General features: G+C 36.1%; 1 protein-coding gene across 3 annotated transcripts in view; it reads right to left on the bottom strand.

Annotated features, from left to right (window-relative positions):
* Window positions 1-18,151, bottom strand: part of Tmem214 (Transmembrane protein 214) — a 32,669-nt gene extending 14,518 nt beyond the window's left edge. Inside the window, exons 1-8 of one of the 3 annotated variants that reach the window (XM_022069264.2) lie at window positions 17,796-18,151; window positions 16,934-17,124; window positions 15,542-15,818; window positions 14,506-14,697; window positions 13,387-13,598; window positions 12,909-13,010; window positions 11,031-11,142; window positions 7,484-7,626 (exon numbers count right to left, since the gene is read on the bottom strand). In XM_022069264.2, coding sequence (XP_021924956.1) covers window positions 7,484-7,626; window positions 11,031-11,142; window positions 12,909-13,010; window positions 13,387-13,598; window positions 14,506-14,697; window positions 15,542-15,818; window positions 16,934-17,124; window positions 17,796-17,868 — 1,302 coding nt within the window. In that variant the 5' untranslated portion in view covers window positions 17,869-18,151. Of the gene's footprint in view, window positions 1-7,483; window positions 7,627-11,030; window positions 11,143-12,908; window positions 13,011-13,386; window positions 13,599-14,505; window positions 14,698-15,541; window positions 15,819-16,933; window positions 17,125-17,292; window positions 17,321-17,795 lie in introns of those variants that run through there. The other 2 variants (XM_022069263.2, XM_022069265.2) reach the window with 2 other exon arrangements.
* Between the last annotated feature and the right edge of the window lie 374 nt (window positions 18,152-18,525).

Raw genomic sequence — 18,525 nt, 5'->3', positions numbered from 1 at the left:
GCAATAAAATGTCTCAATAAATACAGAGACCAAGTTAATAATTGTATGCTTACTTTGTTGTTGTACAAATTCTTTGCATTCACACCACAAAATTCATTTCTACGTATTAATCTTGCATTTTTAGTTCGTTACAAAGTCACTGTCAACAACGATGCAAATGAATCAGTACCGTAACGAACATGTACTACATACACAAAACGCTCTAATACTGCAGTATGCCTATGCAGGAGAGCTGCTTTGCCAATAACCACCACCTTGCAGCTACTACTACACGACCTTCCCTGTCACACTCTGTATGGTATATGCCCGAAGCGATCAATACATCCGCCACGAGGAATGGTTACCCTTACGCAATAGCAAATATCTGCCACAAATATGTGAACTGTAATACACAACACTTATTAAATAGTGTTTAAGGTGTGAATAATCCTTAAAATTCCCTCCACAAAATGTCTTTAATGCGACATTAGTAATATTTATTATATCTATTTTGAGCGCGCAATCAAAAGGTTCACTATGATGCGCTTTCTGTACCAACTAAATTAAATTAACATATAACGGACTTGATGCAATCATACGAATAAACTACGGATACATCCATTTTCCTGAACATTAAACGGTGACAATGAATATACCTTAGGTTTTCACAGGTATGAATATTTATCTCCTGGGTTATCACACTGAATAGTAATGTACGTGATTACAAAAGTTTCTGAAGAACCTATCGCATCCATCTTCACTGTAGAAAATATAAACCAACGCCAAAATCAAAGTAACCTATTTAAGTTTTAAGGGCTTCATATTAACTCCAAATGATGGTGGCAGAGACAGCATTTGAAATGCTGGATAGTCTCCATTGCCACATGGCTGGTCACCCCAGATGACTTCATTGCAACCTAACCTACTCAACTGGCAAACTCCACCCTCAACAACTCTGAGCTACTCTCTCAACACCCTTGCTAAACAACCTTCTACAATAAAGTCAACACAAACTTAACATAGCGTACCATACAAAAAAAAAATTAACCTAACCAAGAAGTCTGGACAAGCATGGGTGTTGTGCAGCTAGATGTTTAGATACATGCACCAACACAAACCAACCTAACCACACACAATCGAATCAAACTTCTATATTGTTATGCACATATTCTGTATAAATAGTACATCACATAATCACTGATCTGTACCAGTTACCTTACCATAGTTAATATTCTATGCACTGTCAAAATTCTGATAATCAGGCAACTGATCCTAAAGAAAGCAGTCAGTTTCCTTATCTTCCTCAGTTTTTTGTCAGCTCATAGAACCTTTTGTGAAAATTTCAATGAACCAGAATTATATATTAATAAACACTAAATAAAGGTAAGTTTAATTTTTGTTAGTCAATCTAATATTCTGATGGTAGTAGGTAATCACATATTATCCATCTTTTTTATTATTATTTTGATACCAAGTAATTTATACCTTTTTTGTGCATATATTTCCCCATATAATTTAACTGAATATGGGTTGCATGACAGATTTTCACTCAGCCATCACATCCAGACCAGCTCTGGGTCCTGACCAGCATCCTATCAAACTGTCAACATGGCCCCTCATATAGAGATAAAGCAACCAGCATGTTCAGCTGACCACTCAACTCTGTATGGAGCTAAGATTAAATTATTTAATTTATTCTTGGTTAATTAACAACAGTTTCAATATCTCAGACCACACAACACTAAACAATAGGATAATTTAGTTAATAATGAAATGGAAACAATATGCAAGGAAATGATCATTGCCTAATTTTGGCATTTGCCTGGAGGAACTGAGGAAAAATTTCAACCAAGATAGGAAGTTTCCAAGCCAAAATTTGAAGCTCAGATCTCCCAAATATGAAGCAGAAGTGCTAATCTCTCAACTGCAGAATATTGGGAACTGTAAAAGTAGGATTGGCTACTAGTGGCATGATATAAGCTTCACATTTTTTTAGCATCCTGTTACATGCCTATGCAGGCACTTTGGGGGGGGGGGGGGGGGGGGCAGAGGTATAGCTCCTACTCTTTCTTGACCTCGGCACCAGATGGGGTTGAATGGTCAGCATCACGCACCGGCCATGCTTTACCCCCGGGAAAGTACTGACTGAGCTATCCCGGCTCCTTAAGCTTCACATAAATCTGTCAAATTGTCCAAAATATTTTGTGGGCACAGGTAATTTTTAATTTACTGTAAAAGCAGTGTACTGTAGTATTAGCCTACATGCACATAAAGGAGGGAGTCTCTACCCCCCTTCTCATTCCCAGATGGTGGTCAGCCCTGAAGTGCATGCAATGTGTAGGCCATGGATTTTTCTCAAGCACCCTTCTGGCTGGCTGGTGGAAATATCTGAAAATATCTCAATGGGTAGGAAAACACTAAAAAACTTTCACATAATTACCAGAACTATAAAACATTGATGAGGCCACAAGGGAGGAAGGTTTCTACACAGATACAACTAGTGGTGAGCAGTCAAACAAGAAATACTGAGCAATTTATTGGTTATTGATTTTAAAGTTTGCCACATACAGTTAAGCTGTAAATCAGCAAGCAACAAGGTGTTGTTCCATGTCAGTGAACAAGCTATGTGTTAGACAGATGGAGAACAACACTGTTTGTGAATACGCTGGCATGAAGACAAGAACACCTTCTTTTGAGTGTAATTGGAGACAAAAGCATTGCTATGCATATGAGTGGAGGGGTAGAAAAGAGTGCAAGTGTGATTTAGAGACAAACAAACTGAATGACAAAAAGGATAACTAATAGAGAACAATTATTTCAGTCATTTCAAATGCAGTAACAAAGCACAATTAATTGTCACAGTGAGTACAGAATAAACTCAAATTCAACAAGAATCCACATGAAATTACGGATCCCATTACAGTACTGTAATTTTGAGGTCTTTACCAGACTTAAAATATAGGACCAAAACAACCTACAGTAATATATTAATGCAAGGGTGATAATGCTGTAACAATATTTATCTTCATTACACAGTCCATTATTCACATTTCTTTGCAACCAGCTGCAACACTACCAAATCCTCTGCAACTTCACACACATCCCATACCACAGCATGCATCTGCACATCTGCAGCCAGTCCCACAGGATTACCACTTCTGTGCTGTGCAGTGCAGTTGGTCCTGATCCCATACAATGATGGTGTCTTCAGACTTCCCTATGTCACTAGCACAATCTTTGTCCGGCCTGTCATACAAGTACAGAAAACTGCTGCTTGTTTTGTCAGGTTTTGGTTCCTGTGAGTAGTTCTTTTGTGCATCATGTGGTCACACACTTCTTCGCACAGTAAATTTTGCAGGGGCCACCTGAGCTTCATCTCTCTTGATCAGGGCTGAATTGACAATGCCAACCACCAACCAAAAAGGTAACTAAGGGCAGAGTCCTGTGCAAGCACAAAACATCGTCGCTTGCTAGGTAACACCATTTCTGTGTATGGAATGCATTGCTGGAAATGGTAAACAGAGCCTTATGACTAAAACGGGAATATGCTTATGCTAACAGGGGTTTTGTCATGGCGGGAGCCTTGACTATTCAAACTGGGGTCTGTTGCTGCTGATGAGAGGTTATCCCATCAGGCAACATGTCCTTTGAGCAAAGGATTTTGGTTGGTTGGTTCTTTGGGGTTTGAACCCAGAGAGAGTGGGGCTGCTTTGGCTGAAAGCCTCTGCGACTTGGGGGGGATCACTTTAGCTGAAAGCCTCCATGATTGGGGATAGTGGGCTAGCATTTGCCTTACAACTGAGAAAGAGCATGGAAAACCTCAGTGAGGGTAGCCAAGTGGTCAGACCACTCGTGAAGTGACAATGTTGGAATCAGGGGGATTATATAGTATGGCAGGGAGGGAAGTCTGAATGAATATGCCAATCAGGATAGAAAGAGGTGGAGAATGAGCTAGGTCAATGGCAAGACTCTAACCATCAGAGAAGAAGGGGTGGATAAAGGGGGAGGGTAGGAGAAAAGAAGTTAGCCCTTACCAGGGACACCAGAGGATGGGTTAGATTGCTTGGTGAGACAATATCTCTGTTCCTTCAGGTCACAAATAATAGGCTTTCATGCTCAACTTAGGTAGAAGCCATCTTCCCTGTTCATTTGATCTCTGTCACTCCCCTTATGATACAGTCCATCTGTCTTGACTTCTTGGCCAGAACAATGGCATTCTGCAGCTGTACAGCTTCCCTTCCTGCCACACTATATAATTCCTCTGATTCCCAGTATTGTCACTTCAGCCCTGAAGATGGAGACAGTATGCTTCTCTGAAACGTTGGCATCTACCTGCCAGTTCATATGGTGCCAGACCCCCCCCCATAAAAACAAAAACATCTTCAACATCATCACCATGAAAACTTCAAATCTCAAATTCAAAATATTAAAAGAAATTTAAATAAGAGTTGTACAGATGGACAGACACAAGCTCTGAATGTGCTTCACTTCATGCAAAAAACCACAGCATACAGTGCAACCACAGCTACGTTTAAAACAAGTTTACTGGTGATATAGTCAAAAGTGAAAGATATATTGCAAGATCCAAAGTAATGGCCATACATATCAAGTACAACAGTCACCTCTGCTCAGTTTGGAGTTAACCTTTTATCATTATTTAAATATTATGCAACAAATGTGCCCAAGACATGCAGGATATAAATTTAAATAATTAAGTATGTAAACCCAATCAGGATATCTCAGTTTGTAAACTGGGGTCAATTTCTGGTAGGAGTGGGATCTTTTTCTTCACCACCATGTCAAGACCAGCTCTATGGCCCACTTACCCTCCTAGTCAATGGGTTCTGAGGGTAAAGTAGGTGAAGAGTGAAGCAGACCACTCACCTTCATCAATTACTGAGGTTAAGAATGTGTGAAACTTCACTCCCACTCTCGCAAACACCCTCATCAAAACATGACTCAGTCACATGATAAATTTATCTTTTTAATTACAAGAATAATATATGGCAATATCAACATTACTAAGCAAACATTCCAGTAAAAATTTTGTAAGAAATTTCATTTTGTAAAATTCCCAAGAAAAGTATACAATTATGGCAGGTTGACAGCATCAGCATGTGCAACTGAACAGGTTAAGTTATGATCTGTAATGTACTTTGGTAACCTCCATAATCCCACTGTGTATCATACATATGGGCAGTAGCTTTATCTTGAGTTTCAACAGGTTAAAGGAAATAGTTCAGTGATATTACCTGTTGTAATAAAAGATTATAATTTTTCTCTGCAACCAGAAAGTATTACAGATCAATTTCCCACATGCCCTAAGATGCTGTACATATTTTGACACAATCCCTATTCCTTCTTAAAAGCAGACAAATTTACCTGTACTGTATAATCACCTTGAAACTTTTGCAAATACTAATACTGTGTGAATAATTTCATAGCCAAGCCTTGTGACTGACAGATGACATGAAGTGTCATGTGTAGACTTGAATTCAACTATCTATGCTTTTGAATGGTACCAAATATTCTTTGTTATGGCAGCAGAGGTAGAAAAAATAATGTTCACAAAATTCTATCACTGTTAGTTGTAAACATGGCAGGTTTTGTTAGAGGTAGTTTGGTTGTGGGAAAAACTACAACAGCATATTCTCTGTGGTTTCTTAGACTAATGTGCATTCATTTTGTCCACAATTGACTTATGTACTGATGTTTGGGGCATATAATTTAAAATGTAAATATTCAAAATGTTGTTTTCTTGAAAACTGAAGGATCTCCCTGTTACAACCCCCCCCCCCCCCCCCCAAATAAAACTAGCTTAAAAATATCATAAATTTTTCTCTGCTGAACTGAATTTGTACATAGAATAACCTGGCAATATTAGTGGGTAGGTTCAGGTAATAACTTGGTACTGAGAAGGTTAAGCACATTCCACACATAAACACATTCTGAAACATGCCTCTCTAATTTTAGTCATTGTGGGGTGGTAGATATAGTCTCATGTGTGAAGAACTGGAAATACATATGTGGAATTTACTGCACAGACCTTAGCATTAAACACATTCAAAACAATTAGTCATTCCTTGCTTCTAAACAACTGTTCACTTTACAAAACCAACATTAGCCATTCCCCAGCAAGACAATTCATATCAAAACAATAATACAGGAAAACTAAAACTGGTGAGAATCTTTCTGAGCACTCTAGACTAACCAAGAAGTCTGCACAGCAAACAATGCTGTTGTGTTATCAAGCAAGGCAATGATAATCTGAAAAAATCTCATATACCATTATTAAAGAAAATTTAATATGTAAATTATGAACTGTTTTCACTACAATCTTATATAAATAATTACATTACAGCCCAGAATGAGGAAACAGACATTGAAAATATGACTGCTTATGGCTGGCACTGCTGGAAGTAGAAGTGTACAAGAAGTGAATCACTTTTAAAGCTAGATGCATTATAGCCCAGGGTTCTTTCTGATGTTTATAAGGAACTTCTAATCATTATGAATAGGATAAGGTTAATTAACTGAATTATTCTAACATATTAACAGGCACTGAAGGTCTGTCCACACTTACAGAGCCAATGGCTACCCTATTCTTTAGGTCATTCAATTCAGAACCAGGTTATGTTTCATAACTATGAGTATGTTCAGCCACATTTCCTGGTAGAAAATAAAGTCCACATTTTCCAAATATGTGCTTGCAATGGCTACAGACTTAACATCCATTTAAAGCAGTTACAGATCAATTTAAACTCTTTCATCTCATCAATATTGCACTAAACTCTTTTGGCAGAAATGAGTCCTAAAACTGTGTAATGTACAGAAACAAAAAGTAGAAACCAGATTCTGGAATTATTAATTGTTTCTCCACCTGCACTGGTTATGCAACATCAAACAGTAGAATGACTAGTGAGTCATTCTACCTATTCTATCATGAATTTTAAGAAAATAATTATGTCCTATTTTAAGGTACTGTCCAGCATTTCCCTTGAGGGATTGAGGAAATCATGTCAAATATCAAATAAGGTAGCTGGTCTCTAGACCAGTCTTTGAATCCAGTACCATAACCAACTACATATGAAGCAACAGTACTGACCATTCAACTGCAATGTCCAGTCAGACTAACATACAAACCAATGAAGAATATGTTATCTATCAACAGCATTGTATTAAACATTTTTGGGAAGAATGATTTTATAATTTGAAAATTATGTAAACACATTAACATTTTCTCCTCCATTTTAACTACACCTTGCAGTAAAAATAAGCACTAAAAGTTGCTAATGTAAAGTAACTTGTCTATTGTTGAAACATATGTTAATTTTTCTATTTATAAGAAATATATAAATATTTTTTACAATAAGCAGTTTTTAAGAATATTTATGAAGATTGATACAACATACATGTATATGTGAAATGCTGCTACACAGAGAAATAGAAAAATCCCCTACAAATTCTGCAATTTTTCATGCAATGGTAATTTTAAAACACTTACCCCACAGGAATGTTGGCAAAGTGTTAAATGTTGTTCATCTTTATGTTTGTCCTTTCTCAGCTCTTCATTGGTTACTTGGAATGTAGAAAGCGTCTCACTAAGCATTTTCACCACATGTTCCTTAATAGCACCCCAGTGACTGTCTGAAAAATTTCAAAACATTTTAGTCTACTTCTACAATTATAAATAACAATTATTAGCATTATTTGTCCAAATTAAACAATACAATATAAAGAATATGAAGGAAGAAACAACCAAAGGAACAAATGAAATCTTTAACTGTCCTGGCTGATTCAACCTTACTATATGATTCAGAAGCATGGATTATGATGAAGAAAGATGAATGCAGAATAAAATGTCTTTAGCCAGTGTAAGGATGTATATATGACAAGACCAAATAACATATCAAGAAATAATACGAGCTGCTGACACATTCAATACATGAGAAAGAAACATATAATCAGGGCTGGATACAACATTTAGATAGAATTGAATTGCAATAATTACCAAAACAGATATTAAATTATAGGCCAGAAGGGAGAAGATATGTCAGCAGCCAACCCAAAGATGGAACTGAAGTTGGGAACAGGATGATGGACCTAATCCTCGAACACAGAAAATGATAATGAAATAACTAACTCCACAAAGGTGAGACCTTCCTAAGAAGCCAACAGTCACTCAGCCATTCAAGAAATTCCAAACATTTTATGGAACCTGAAGGTTCATTACCATGTTCACAAGAGCCCGCCACTGGTCCATGTCCTGAGCCAGTTGAACCCAGTCCATACCACAGAATCCTATTTTTCTAAGATCAATTTTAATATTTTGCTTTTTCTCTTGCAACTGTTCCCAGTGAACCTGCCTCTATAGATTCCTTAAGGTGGCCACACACGCTACAGCTTGCTGGAAGGCTTACGTCTGTGAAGGTCAACCTTCCGGCAAACCGAAGCGTGTGTTGAATTTGGCCAGAAACCGAGCCTCCAATAAATCTGAAGTCGCTTGATTTTTTACCTCAAGGTTTAGTGGATGTTTACAAGTTGTAACATGTGTGGGAAGAGAAGAGGGTAGAGGCAAGGCTTGTAGCATTTAGTCATCTCAATCAGTCACCACAGCACTATACAGCCCTGTTTGTTTCATCAGTTTTTACATCACCATTATTGAAGTGATGGCTGACATGAGATCCTGGCCTCATGAATTCATCTTCAAATTCATTGAGTTGTACAGGTCTCTGCCTTGTTTGTATATATGACATGAAGAGCAAGCAGTCTTCCAACAAACACTTGAGAAACTCTGCGTATTTGAAGTTTGTTGAAAAAATGCAAGAAGTGGATGGTACTGCAACAAAGGATACCATAGTAAAGAGGATCAACAATATGCGCAGTTCATACAGAAAAGAGTTGAAGAAAGTGTCACAATGTAAAAGAAGCAGCGCGAGTGGAGAAGTATACGATCCATCTCTAAGGTATTTCCACATGTTGGATTTTCTGTAAGACCAGGTAGTTATGGCAGTCCGTCGGCTCTAACCGAATTTCATTCAACAAATTTATGCGAGAATGTTTTGGTCTACCTAACCAACTTTGACCCACTTGGAATGGTTTAGCTTTCTTTTGTTTTTTAGACATTAAAGAAACAGCAAGACCAATTACAATCGCATCGACTTCACTGAACATGTTGTAGCATCAACTCAAGAATGAAAGACTGAGCACAAACCTGCTACAAAGTCTTTACATGAGTGGACTCTTAGAGATTTGAGGATTACCTTCCGATTTTAATCTTGGAAGGCAGGCCTTCCGGTAAGTCATAGCGTGTAGCCACCCTTACATTGAATGTGCCAAATCTCATGTCTATTTTCCTTCATTTACAAAGAATCTGTCCTAGTCTGAGGCCCTATGTAACATTTCATAAAATATTATTTTTTTATAGTGAGGAGTTGCTAGCCCCATGTGCAACCCCCAAACTGGAGGACTACCCCTTATCAACTGTCCATGACTTCTTATTCAATATATTTGCAGCTACCCTCCATAGGTTAGCCACGGTGGTCTAGCGGTTAGAACGCTGGCCTTGTAATCCTAGGGTCTCGGGTTCGATTCCCGGCGGTGCCCGAATTTATAACTTGTGTTGGGCAAGGCCATGGTCTGGGCAACACGGAGTTTTCCTCCGGGGGCTACCCCAGTTTCTCCGTGGCATCCCAACAATTACTCCATTCACACACAGAAGAAGGCAACGGCAAACCACTTCTGGATCATCTGCCAAGAACGTATATGAACAGGTCCCAGTCCGAGAAAAGGATGGAAGGATCCTGTTCATATGGACCTGTCGTCAGACAGAACACTAAATAATACCCTCCATAGTTGGAGGCTGTCTCTTCCATAACCTGAATGAAGCCACACCATGCAATGGTAACAAGGGTCCCACTTAACATGGTGATAATTTTATTGATAAAATTTATACAAAGGCATAGATATGTTGTGCACACGCAAACAACAAAAGCAACAAAATTAATATGTTGGAAAGATCAAAGACAAGGTGGAGTGACAAAGTGAGTGAACATAAAAAAGGAGAATGGAGAATGTGAACACACACAGAAAATGAATGATTTTGTCATTCCAACATAACCCCTATTTTATATAAAGTTAATATCATATTATTTTTTCAAAATGTATGTAAATAAAAGACTAGTACATAATGTAAACTAAAGATCTTGTTTTGTTCTATAACTTTTATTTAAAAAACTTTCAAATATGGATATATTTGTTGACCACACACTGTGGTTTACACCCAGTTCAACTGGTTGTATGTCATACCAATACACTGCTAAACTGCTAATTGTGTCTTTAAACTGATGCATATTACTGAAATTATTCTCTGTCTCTAAGTTTATGGGTTTTTGAACTTGTAGATGAAAGGAAAATTTTGATAATATGCCACACCTTAATGACACACCTTTGTCAAATACTTTTAGCCTATCCTACAGTTAAAGTCTGGCCAGAAGCCCATAATTTGAAGGTTTACATTCTCTATTCTCATACAAAAATGGTTAAAACAATAAAGAATACATTTTTATACTGCTGTATATCAGAAATAAATGAACCTGAAGGCTAATAGGGCAAGCAAAAAGGCAAACTTAGAGCTCCTGAATATGTCCCATAAGGCTAAAACATGTAGGATGCTAAAACAGCAATACAAAGTGCAGCTAGCAAAAGTTGTATCTGATGGTTGATTTAACAGACAAGTGTAATCACAATCACATTTCTTCCTGTTATATACCAAACTAATAATGCAGAGAATATTTCTCATAGCTTAACTATTTCATATGCACCAATGCATAACTTTTCTTTAATATGGACGATTATGATGCTTCTTCAATTTTAATGTCAATTATATTATAAATAAATACGTTTAGACATGCCAGTAGTAATTAGATCTGCAAAATACTGTTTGTATTTTACAATGTACAACAGATAATGAACTAATCCTCAGAAAGTTCACTGCTCTTTTACCATTTCATGATTAAGAGAAAACTGAGAATCACTGACAGGTTACATACCAATATGGGCAAGTAAAATTGCTGACTGAGGGAGGTGTTTAGTGTACAGCTGCCTCCAGGTACTGTAACAATGTTGATCACTATTTAGACACATCACCAAACACATCAACAGCTGAAACAAAGAATGACAAACATGACATACTGAATTTGGAAACAAAGATCTTAGCAGAATATTAGGATAAGGCAGGATGTAACAGAGACTGAGAAAGTCAAATTATGAGGAGCATCATAATTTACCACCCTCTTCATCAAATGTTAATGGGGTATCAAATCAAGAAGGCTGAGATTGGCAGGACATGTAGCACACGCGGAGTTGATAAATGCATACAAAATGTTAGTACAGATTAGTTTCAACTGGCTCAGGATAGTGTTCAATGGAAAGCTCCTGTGAACACAGAAATGAACCCTTGGCTTACTGCTGTGTACCACACATGGGAAAACCATACAAAGTACCTTTGTGGGTTTAATATGTTGGTCAAGCAGATTTTGATGGTTGGTTATCTGTCACCTGTTGGAGTAATTACTGCTAGAGAGCAGACTGGTACAAGAGATTTATTAGTAATATGTAGTAATAAGTACAACAGGTTGCTGCTTATGGCTGTAGCAGTGGCCAACCTCTGACTGAATGGAGTAACGTCATCAAGACCAAACTTATTACACATCAAAGTGTTTTGTGATGCTCTTGCTGCTATATATACTGGTCAGCAAGGGCAAAACCTTCTGGGAACAATATTGTGTGCTCCTTATGGTGATAGATAAAAAGCTTCTAGAACATGTAGGATTTGAGGTTTCCACAGCAGTGAGTCTGAAGATTGTTGTCTTCTGGGTTATTGCGCCATGTAGTCTGGTAGATTTCCACCAACATTTCAGAGGTCATACTGCCAATGTCATCACAGTTCTTAGTTTCTCTTAAAACATTCACAGCAGGAAGGCAGGTTCCCACTTTTATTAGCCATTCAGATCATGGCAAACTGAATATGTGTCATACTAAATTTGAAAAAAATGTAGTTAATTTATCTCTTGATAGATTCCTATAGCAAACAACTATTGATGGGTAATGTATTATGCATTGCTACATATTACTTCAAAACGTTGCACAGGAACAGATGAAATTTAAAAAAGGGAAAACATGATTTGTCTCTATGAGAATTAAAGCAGTAGGAGAGCAGGTTTCCCTCCACAAAGTAGAGTGTTTCACAGAATAAGCACTGGCAATTTGTACAACCACATGAAACTTCACATTTATTTATATAACATGGACTGCAGTGTTTACTGCTGCAAAGTGACTTCCTGCTGCAGGCACAAAGAAAGAAATATAAAATTTTTGTTAATTTGGCTCTGAAATGAATAAATATATATTCCTCATTTTTCCTTCATGTACCACATTTTCAGATTTACTGGGATTGCTAAATGACACACATCATTTCTAGGCTGATTCAGCTACAAATGTTTTGTCTGCATTGAAGGAAGGTGGCAAGAGGGAGGGAGGGAGGGAGGAAAGGGGGCTAGCTTATATCAGAACCTCAGAATCAGAGACATTAAATACAATTAAGTAAAGCTTGGCATTACATGGAAATGAGAGGTCAGCATTGATTAAATTTCATTCAACTCCATTTCTGAAAAGCATATTTATTTATTAACCAACATGTTTAGACTAAAACTGCAGCCCACCCAGAATTCCATCCAGTGGGTATGGGGACTAATTTCTTTAAAGTTAAGCAGCCAGAGTGTGAAGTTGACCACCCGCATCAATCAATCAATGTAGAAAGCACCTCCACACACATTATACACATCTATCATGTGGTGCTTAAGCCCAGAGGGAAATTTGATTTTCACCTATCTCCTACAGCAACACACAATAATTAATAAACCTGATACCTCTTCTTTGAGTGTTCCTGATGCAGATGGCTCCAGTCTCAGGAGAAGTGGCTCAAAGAAATTACGTAATCTCTTCTCAGGGTCTGCTTTTATTGCCCGAACCTGTAATAATATAATTTAAACGTCTCCTAATTTGTAACAAATAAAATTTCCAATAATTTATTCAAATTATGTTTTAAAACTACAAAAAGGAAATAAATAGTCACAATGTTAAAATATTTATAATTCAACAAAAAATTTTATCAGAATCAATGTTGAATATTATCACCAGTTTCTCAAACCATCTTTTCCATTGGATGTTACCTTGTCATATGAAGGGCCACATATTTACAATCTGTTGCAGTAAATCCTGGGACTGAAATTAATCTCTCTTGCGTTTGTAAACTAATGGTTTAAATGTGGTACTTCAGAATGCTACTCTTCTTTCTAGCAGAAACATAGATTCATCACTTTAAACAGAAATTAAAAATATACAAACCCTAAGGGAAGGAATGAGAGAAAGCAATTTCTGTCGAATATCATTGGGCAGATTGCTTGTTGGTGAGTGGATAACATCAAGCACAGCAAAAAACTGCTCATGGTTCACTGGCCTGCCTTGTGGGCTATGGGTGAGGATGTCTTTAAGATAGTTGACAACAAAACTGGTATAGTTCCTCATGTCCATCACTGGTACCATAACATCCAACCACACTAAAATGAAAGAAAAAATCACAATCATTAGTTTTCTGTCATTAGTTAGAACCATGTACAATCAAGTATCCTACCAAAGGGAATAGTTACCTGGAAAATCATCCCAATTCTTGACACTACTGTAAAAAACACTCATACTGAATGGACTTAACATTTAAGTAATCCCTTCCCAATTTTTATACACACTAATAATGCCTTGCCTCAGTTCACTATGTGTATTCTCACTAATGTAAGCCAAAACTTTTGAGCAAACAATTATTATTATTATTATCACGGATATTTAAAACCACCTATCTTTAATTTTTACCAATAAAAGTTTCCATATTTGACTTCTCCTTTTCAACAGAATGAACAATAATACAAAAAAATAAACATACCAAACATTTATAAAACATTCTTACAAAAAATTTATAATCTACACATAATTTCATAAAAATAAGCAAAGCAAAGAATGTTTCATTATGTGAGCAGAGAAAGAAATGTTGTGTTCTTTCATTGGTATTACAGAGTTTCCAGTATTAAAACTCCAAACAAATAAATACTACAGATCATTTACATGAAGATATAAGCTATTCTTAAGTGATAAATACTTTGTTTGTATAAATACATAACTGTAGAATCTTTGTTTTACAGCTGAGACGTGCCATTCTAGGAGTCCGGTGTACATAAATTATTCAATAATTTATTTTCTCTGTCTAATAAATATCATTAGCATTAAGATGGTGGTAGCAGTTATGGATTCATATCTGCACATCTAAACCCAGCACACCTCCACATATTGTACCTGTTATCTGTCTTTTCATTTTCTTTATAAATGTGTCTCTGTTCACTATACAAAATTTCCTTTCAACCCTTCTCAAAATTCAAAAGAAAGTTTTCAATTCAAATTTAAGATTAAAATACAAACCTTTCAAACCAATCTGTATATCTTTCGTTCCTCCTTGACCCAATGCCCACAAGATTGCAAGTCCAATTGGCTGACGGTTTTGGTAAGAATTGCGAAGTGCTGTCACTTTTTGAATGTTTGAGACTGTAATGCTTGGATTCTGGTACGCTAATAGTTGCAGCATTATTTTATATCCATATATCAATGAACTACCTGGAAGTATATTAGTAATATTTGTTACAGGATATCACACACAAATTATCTAAATGCTTTAAATGTTGTTATAACTGATAATGGTAGCAAAATGAAAGCTACAACAATTTCGGGTTAACTTAATTTCTTAGAAACAGATTAGTATATAATTCAGAAAAGAGTGAATATGGTTTGAGCTTCATGTAAAGCAGTGTTCTACCACTGTTGTACAGCAAATGTATATAAGAAATTGTCGATTTTATGTTATAGCTAGAAAAAGGCATAATGTTAAATCAAATTAGTAAACCTTAAATATTTAGTACTTCTTATGGTTTGTGCCTTTTACATTTTTGTAGTAACTGAATTTTACTGATATGCATACAATTAACATACTGGGTTCCACATTTATGGCAATGCCTATCTGTTTAAAGTACACCCCATTGCCAACCAGAATCCAGCACTGTTTACCAACAGTAGGTCTTGTGTGAGGGTCTATAATTATTTGCAACAAAATGAAATGCAGTTCACAGGGTGGCTGTCTTTTATATTTGCTCATTTGAGCCAATCCTACACACTCTTGACATCAACCATAATAGAATAGTTTCTGAAGATATTCTAATTACAGTAGTAAAATAAATGTCAAGATGTGACAAATAAGTGCAGAGTGCATACATTAACAAATACTGTTGTGTGGAGATGATTACTTAATAATAATATAATTATAATATGTTACAATGACCCTGTAATAGCTAACTAACTAAAAGCTTTCTTCTGAAAAAACATAAAAAATGTTCAATAAGGTATTACTAGATTCTTGTTTTATTATATTATCATTCAATACAAAAAAATCTGATAGATCTCAAACCTCTGATCATGTCATCAGCCATGGCAGTAAGACATATATGGAAAAAGTGCTGGACAGCTGCTTCCCCGGCATCCTTGAATGCTCGTCTGAGGACATCCCGAATCTCACCAGACAGCACACACAGCGGATAGTCAATAGCTTTGGGATTAAGCACAGGATTACTGTGCTCTAGTTTAACATTCAGATATTCAGCCAATCCTTTCAGCCACATCAGTGGTGCATCCTGGAAACGAGCCTGGCCAATCTCCAGTTCATTTGCTAGTTCATCCACATCAATCTGAAACAAAAAATTTTATTACTGCAACACTTTCATTGTTATAGGACTGATTCTTGAGTTGTTTAATGATGCTTTAAGAAACAAAAGTTTATATAGCATCAAATATACCAACAACAAACCCTCAATTTAATGGAATAACAGGTGGAAAGGGGTCTCCAGTAATGCTGATTGTTAAATTGCACAGTTGTTATTATGTTGTCAGTAAGGCATCCTTAAATCACAACATCCATTAAGAACACCATTAAACACATTAGTAATACAAACTGAAAATGTCCATTAATGCCTCAAATTCAAAAAAGAATTTGGCAATACCACATTGTGTCCATTAAATTCAAAATCCATTAATTAATGGTTTACTGTAATTATGAATTAGGAAGGATGTGAAGGGAACTAATTGTGACCTCATTAATGCAGTATTAAAGAAAGCATTTTCCTGGAAAACCGAGTAAAACAACAAAACTCCTGAGCAAGGACAACCAGTCTCCAGGTTAAAATTCAAACCTCAGACCTTCTTCAAGAAATTATGTTTAGATACAAACTCATTTTGAAGGCAAATAAATAATATACTTATAGTATGACAAAATATTTAGTTAATATTTACATTCTGACAATCATATAAACATATAGTTAACTTATAATAAATTCTTCTCACGCTACCAGCCATGTACTTCAATACCCAAAGGACGAGGACAAAGATGGTTCTCAAAACGTTGTTTTTTTCACCTTTCAATCAACTGACATGGCAGGTAGCCTAAGAAGAATTTATTATATTTAGTCACCATAAAGGTTCAGATCATACATATAGTTGACTTACATACCAATATACCAGTGCACTTATCTTCACAGAAAATAATGCAATTACAAGAACAAACATTTTTTCTTCTGTGAACTCTGATAAAAACATATGTTACACTCCAATGTATGTATTTTTCAATGATAAGCCTTGTCAATGTTAGCTTTCTAATTGTTATTTAGAATTAAAATAAACCAGGAATAAATCAACTCAATTTGTTCACTCACCAATTGTTGTAACTATGGCACATCCAGGATAAATCCACTCTTTTCTACATTAAATATGGTAAATGGAGGATCAGCCACTTATAAAAATATCTTACCAATCTTACTGCCATTTCCAATGACTTTGGAGTTGGTGGTTTTTCTTTTACTTCCTTTTTTTTCACCGGCTGTTTCTTTTGTGCTTTCTTCGCCTCATTTTCTCTAAGGTTAGTTTCTTTACCTGAGGGTTTATGATTTTCTTTGTCATTATCCAGTGTGGTATATAGGGTTTTGACTTCGGCTAATGGCACTGTAACAGAAATGATTATTTATTAATGTATTATAAATGCCTTCAACTGTTAACTACTCTTATACTAGGAAATCCAACAAATCAAAACTTTCAGTGTTCTGTGATATATGTGGTTAGGTTACAATTAATGATTCCAATCTAAACAAATATTATTTCGAACTTTACTACCATTCTGAACCATGTAATGGATGCACTTATTTCTGTAATTCAAGTTTTAATTCCAAATAAAAGTAGGCATATGTTAATCAAAAGCTATCCACCATGTAACACTAGTAGGTTATATCCGAACCATTTGTAATTCACTAAAAAGTTTGGTATTAAAATGACAAAATGAGGAAGACCTAAAGTGCAAGGAGTCCCCCCACACAAGTGGAGGTTGTCAAGGATTATACAATAATCTGCAATTCTACGACATTACACAGGCTCAAACCACTTTTTATTTTCCCTCAGTATATATAATGGTGCATAGTATTCTGATTAGCTTTCATATTAATATTAAATGGTATGCTGAATTGGAAAGTTATTCAGATTTGTCGTATACTGTTACAATGACAGAATAAACTATTTTTAGTTATATATATGATAATATACAAACGTTACTGAATATGGCACGTCTTAGTAGTTATTACTTGGAAATAATGTCGTGGTGTTAAGAGAAAACATGTACATACTGTATTCCTTAACGTTACGCTTTAGTCGAAGAGAGACGTAACAACTTACATATATCTTCCACTTTCGGTGCATTTTCAACAAACTTCTTTCTTTCACTTTTAGACAATCTTTTCAAAGTTTGCCCACTTTGTTTCTGTTTGTTTTTGCCAACTACTTCCCACTGCCCGGACATTATACAAACTTTGGAAATACACCCGTTTTAATTGCGAATTAACTGTAAATGAAACACACTTGTTGACATCGAACATCCACTTCGCTACGCTGTCACATACACTCACAGATTATTGCCAACAACATACTACCCGCTACCCGGATGTTTCGTGGCATGTTCCGTTTTGCGGAATGAACATGCTGCATGTTGGCATTAAAATTCCAGTAACAGTTGAGAAAATAATTTCCCTCTCCGCTTGTTGAATAGAAGGAATTCATCTCCCACAGCTCAAAGAATTCCGTGTGGGTGCAGGTGCATCAGAGAACTATTTTAGAAATTTCCGAGTGACTTCATACTGTTCATTACTATGTTTTGTTATGGACAACGTGTAGAAGAGAGCCATCTTTGCCCACAACCTCAAAATTGTACTTTACATGAAGAAGTTCTTAACAAACTCTTGACATACACAGGATACCTAAACATATGGTTTGAAACTAACAAATTGGCACTAACTTATGACAAAACAAACTACATAAAATTTGCTGCTAAGAACGACATGTCCAAATTTAAATATAGGT

The sequence above is a fragment of the Zootermopsis nevadensis genome, unplaced genomic scaffold, assembly GCF_977971745.1.
Source record: "Zootermopsis nevadensis isolate Lab colony 2312 unplaced genomic scaffold, Znev_1.0 Znev_ptg000006l, whole genome shotgun sequence".
In the NCBI taxonomy this organism is placed as follows: domain Eukaryota; kingdom Metazoa; phylum Arthropoda; class Insecta; order Blattodea; family Termopsidae; genus Zootermopsis; species Zootermopsis nevadensis.
The sequence above is the reverse complement of the archived record's forward strand: the minus strand, read 5'-3'. Positions and strand labels throughout refer to the sequence as shown.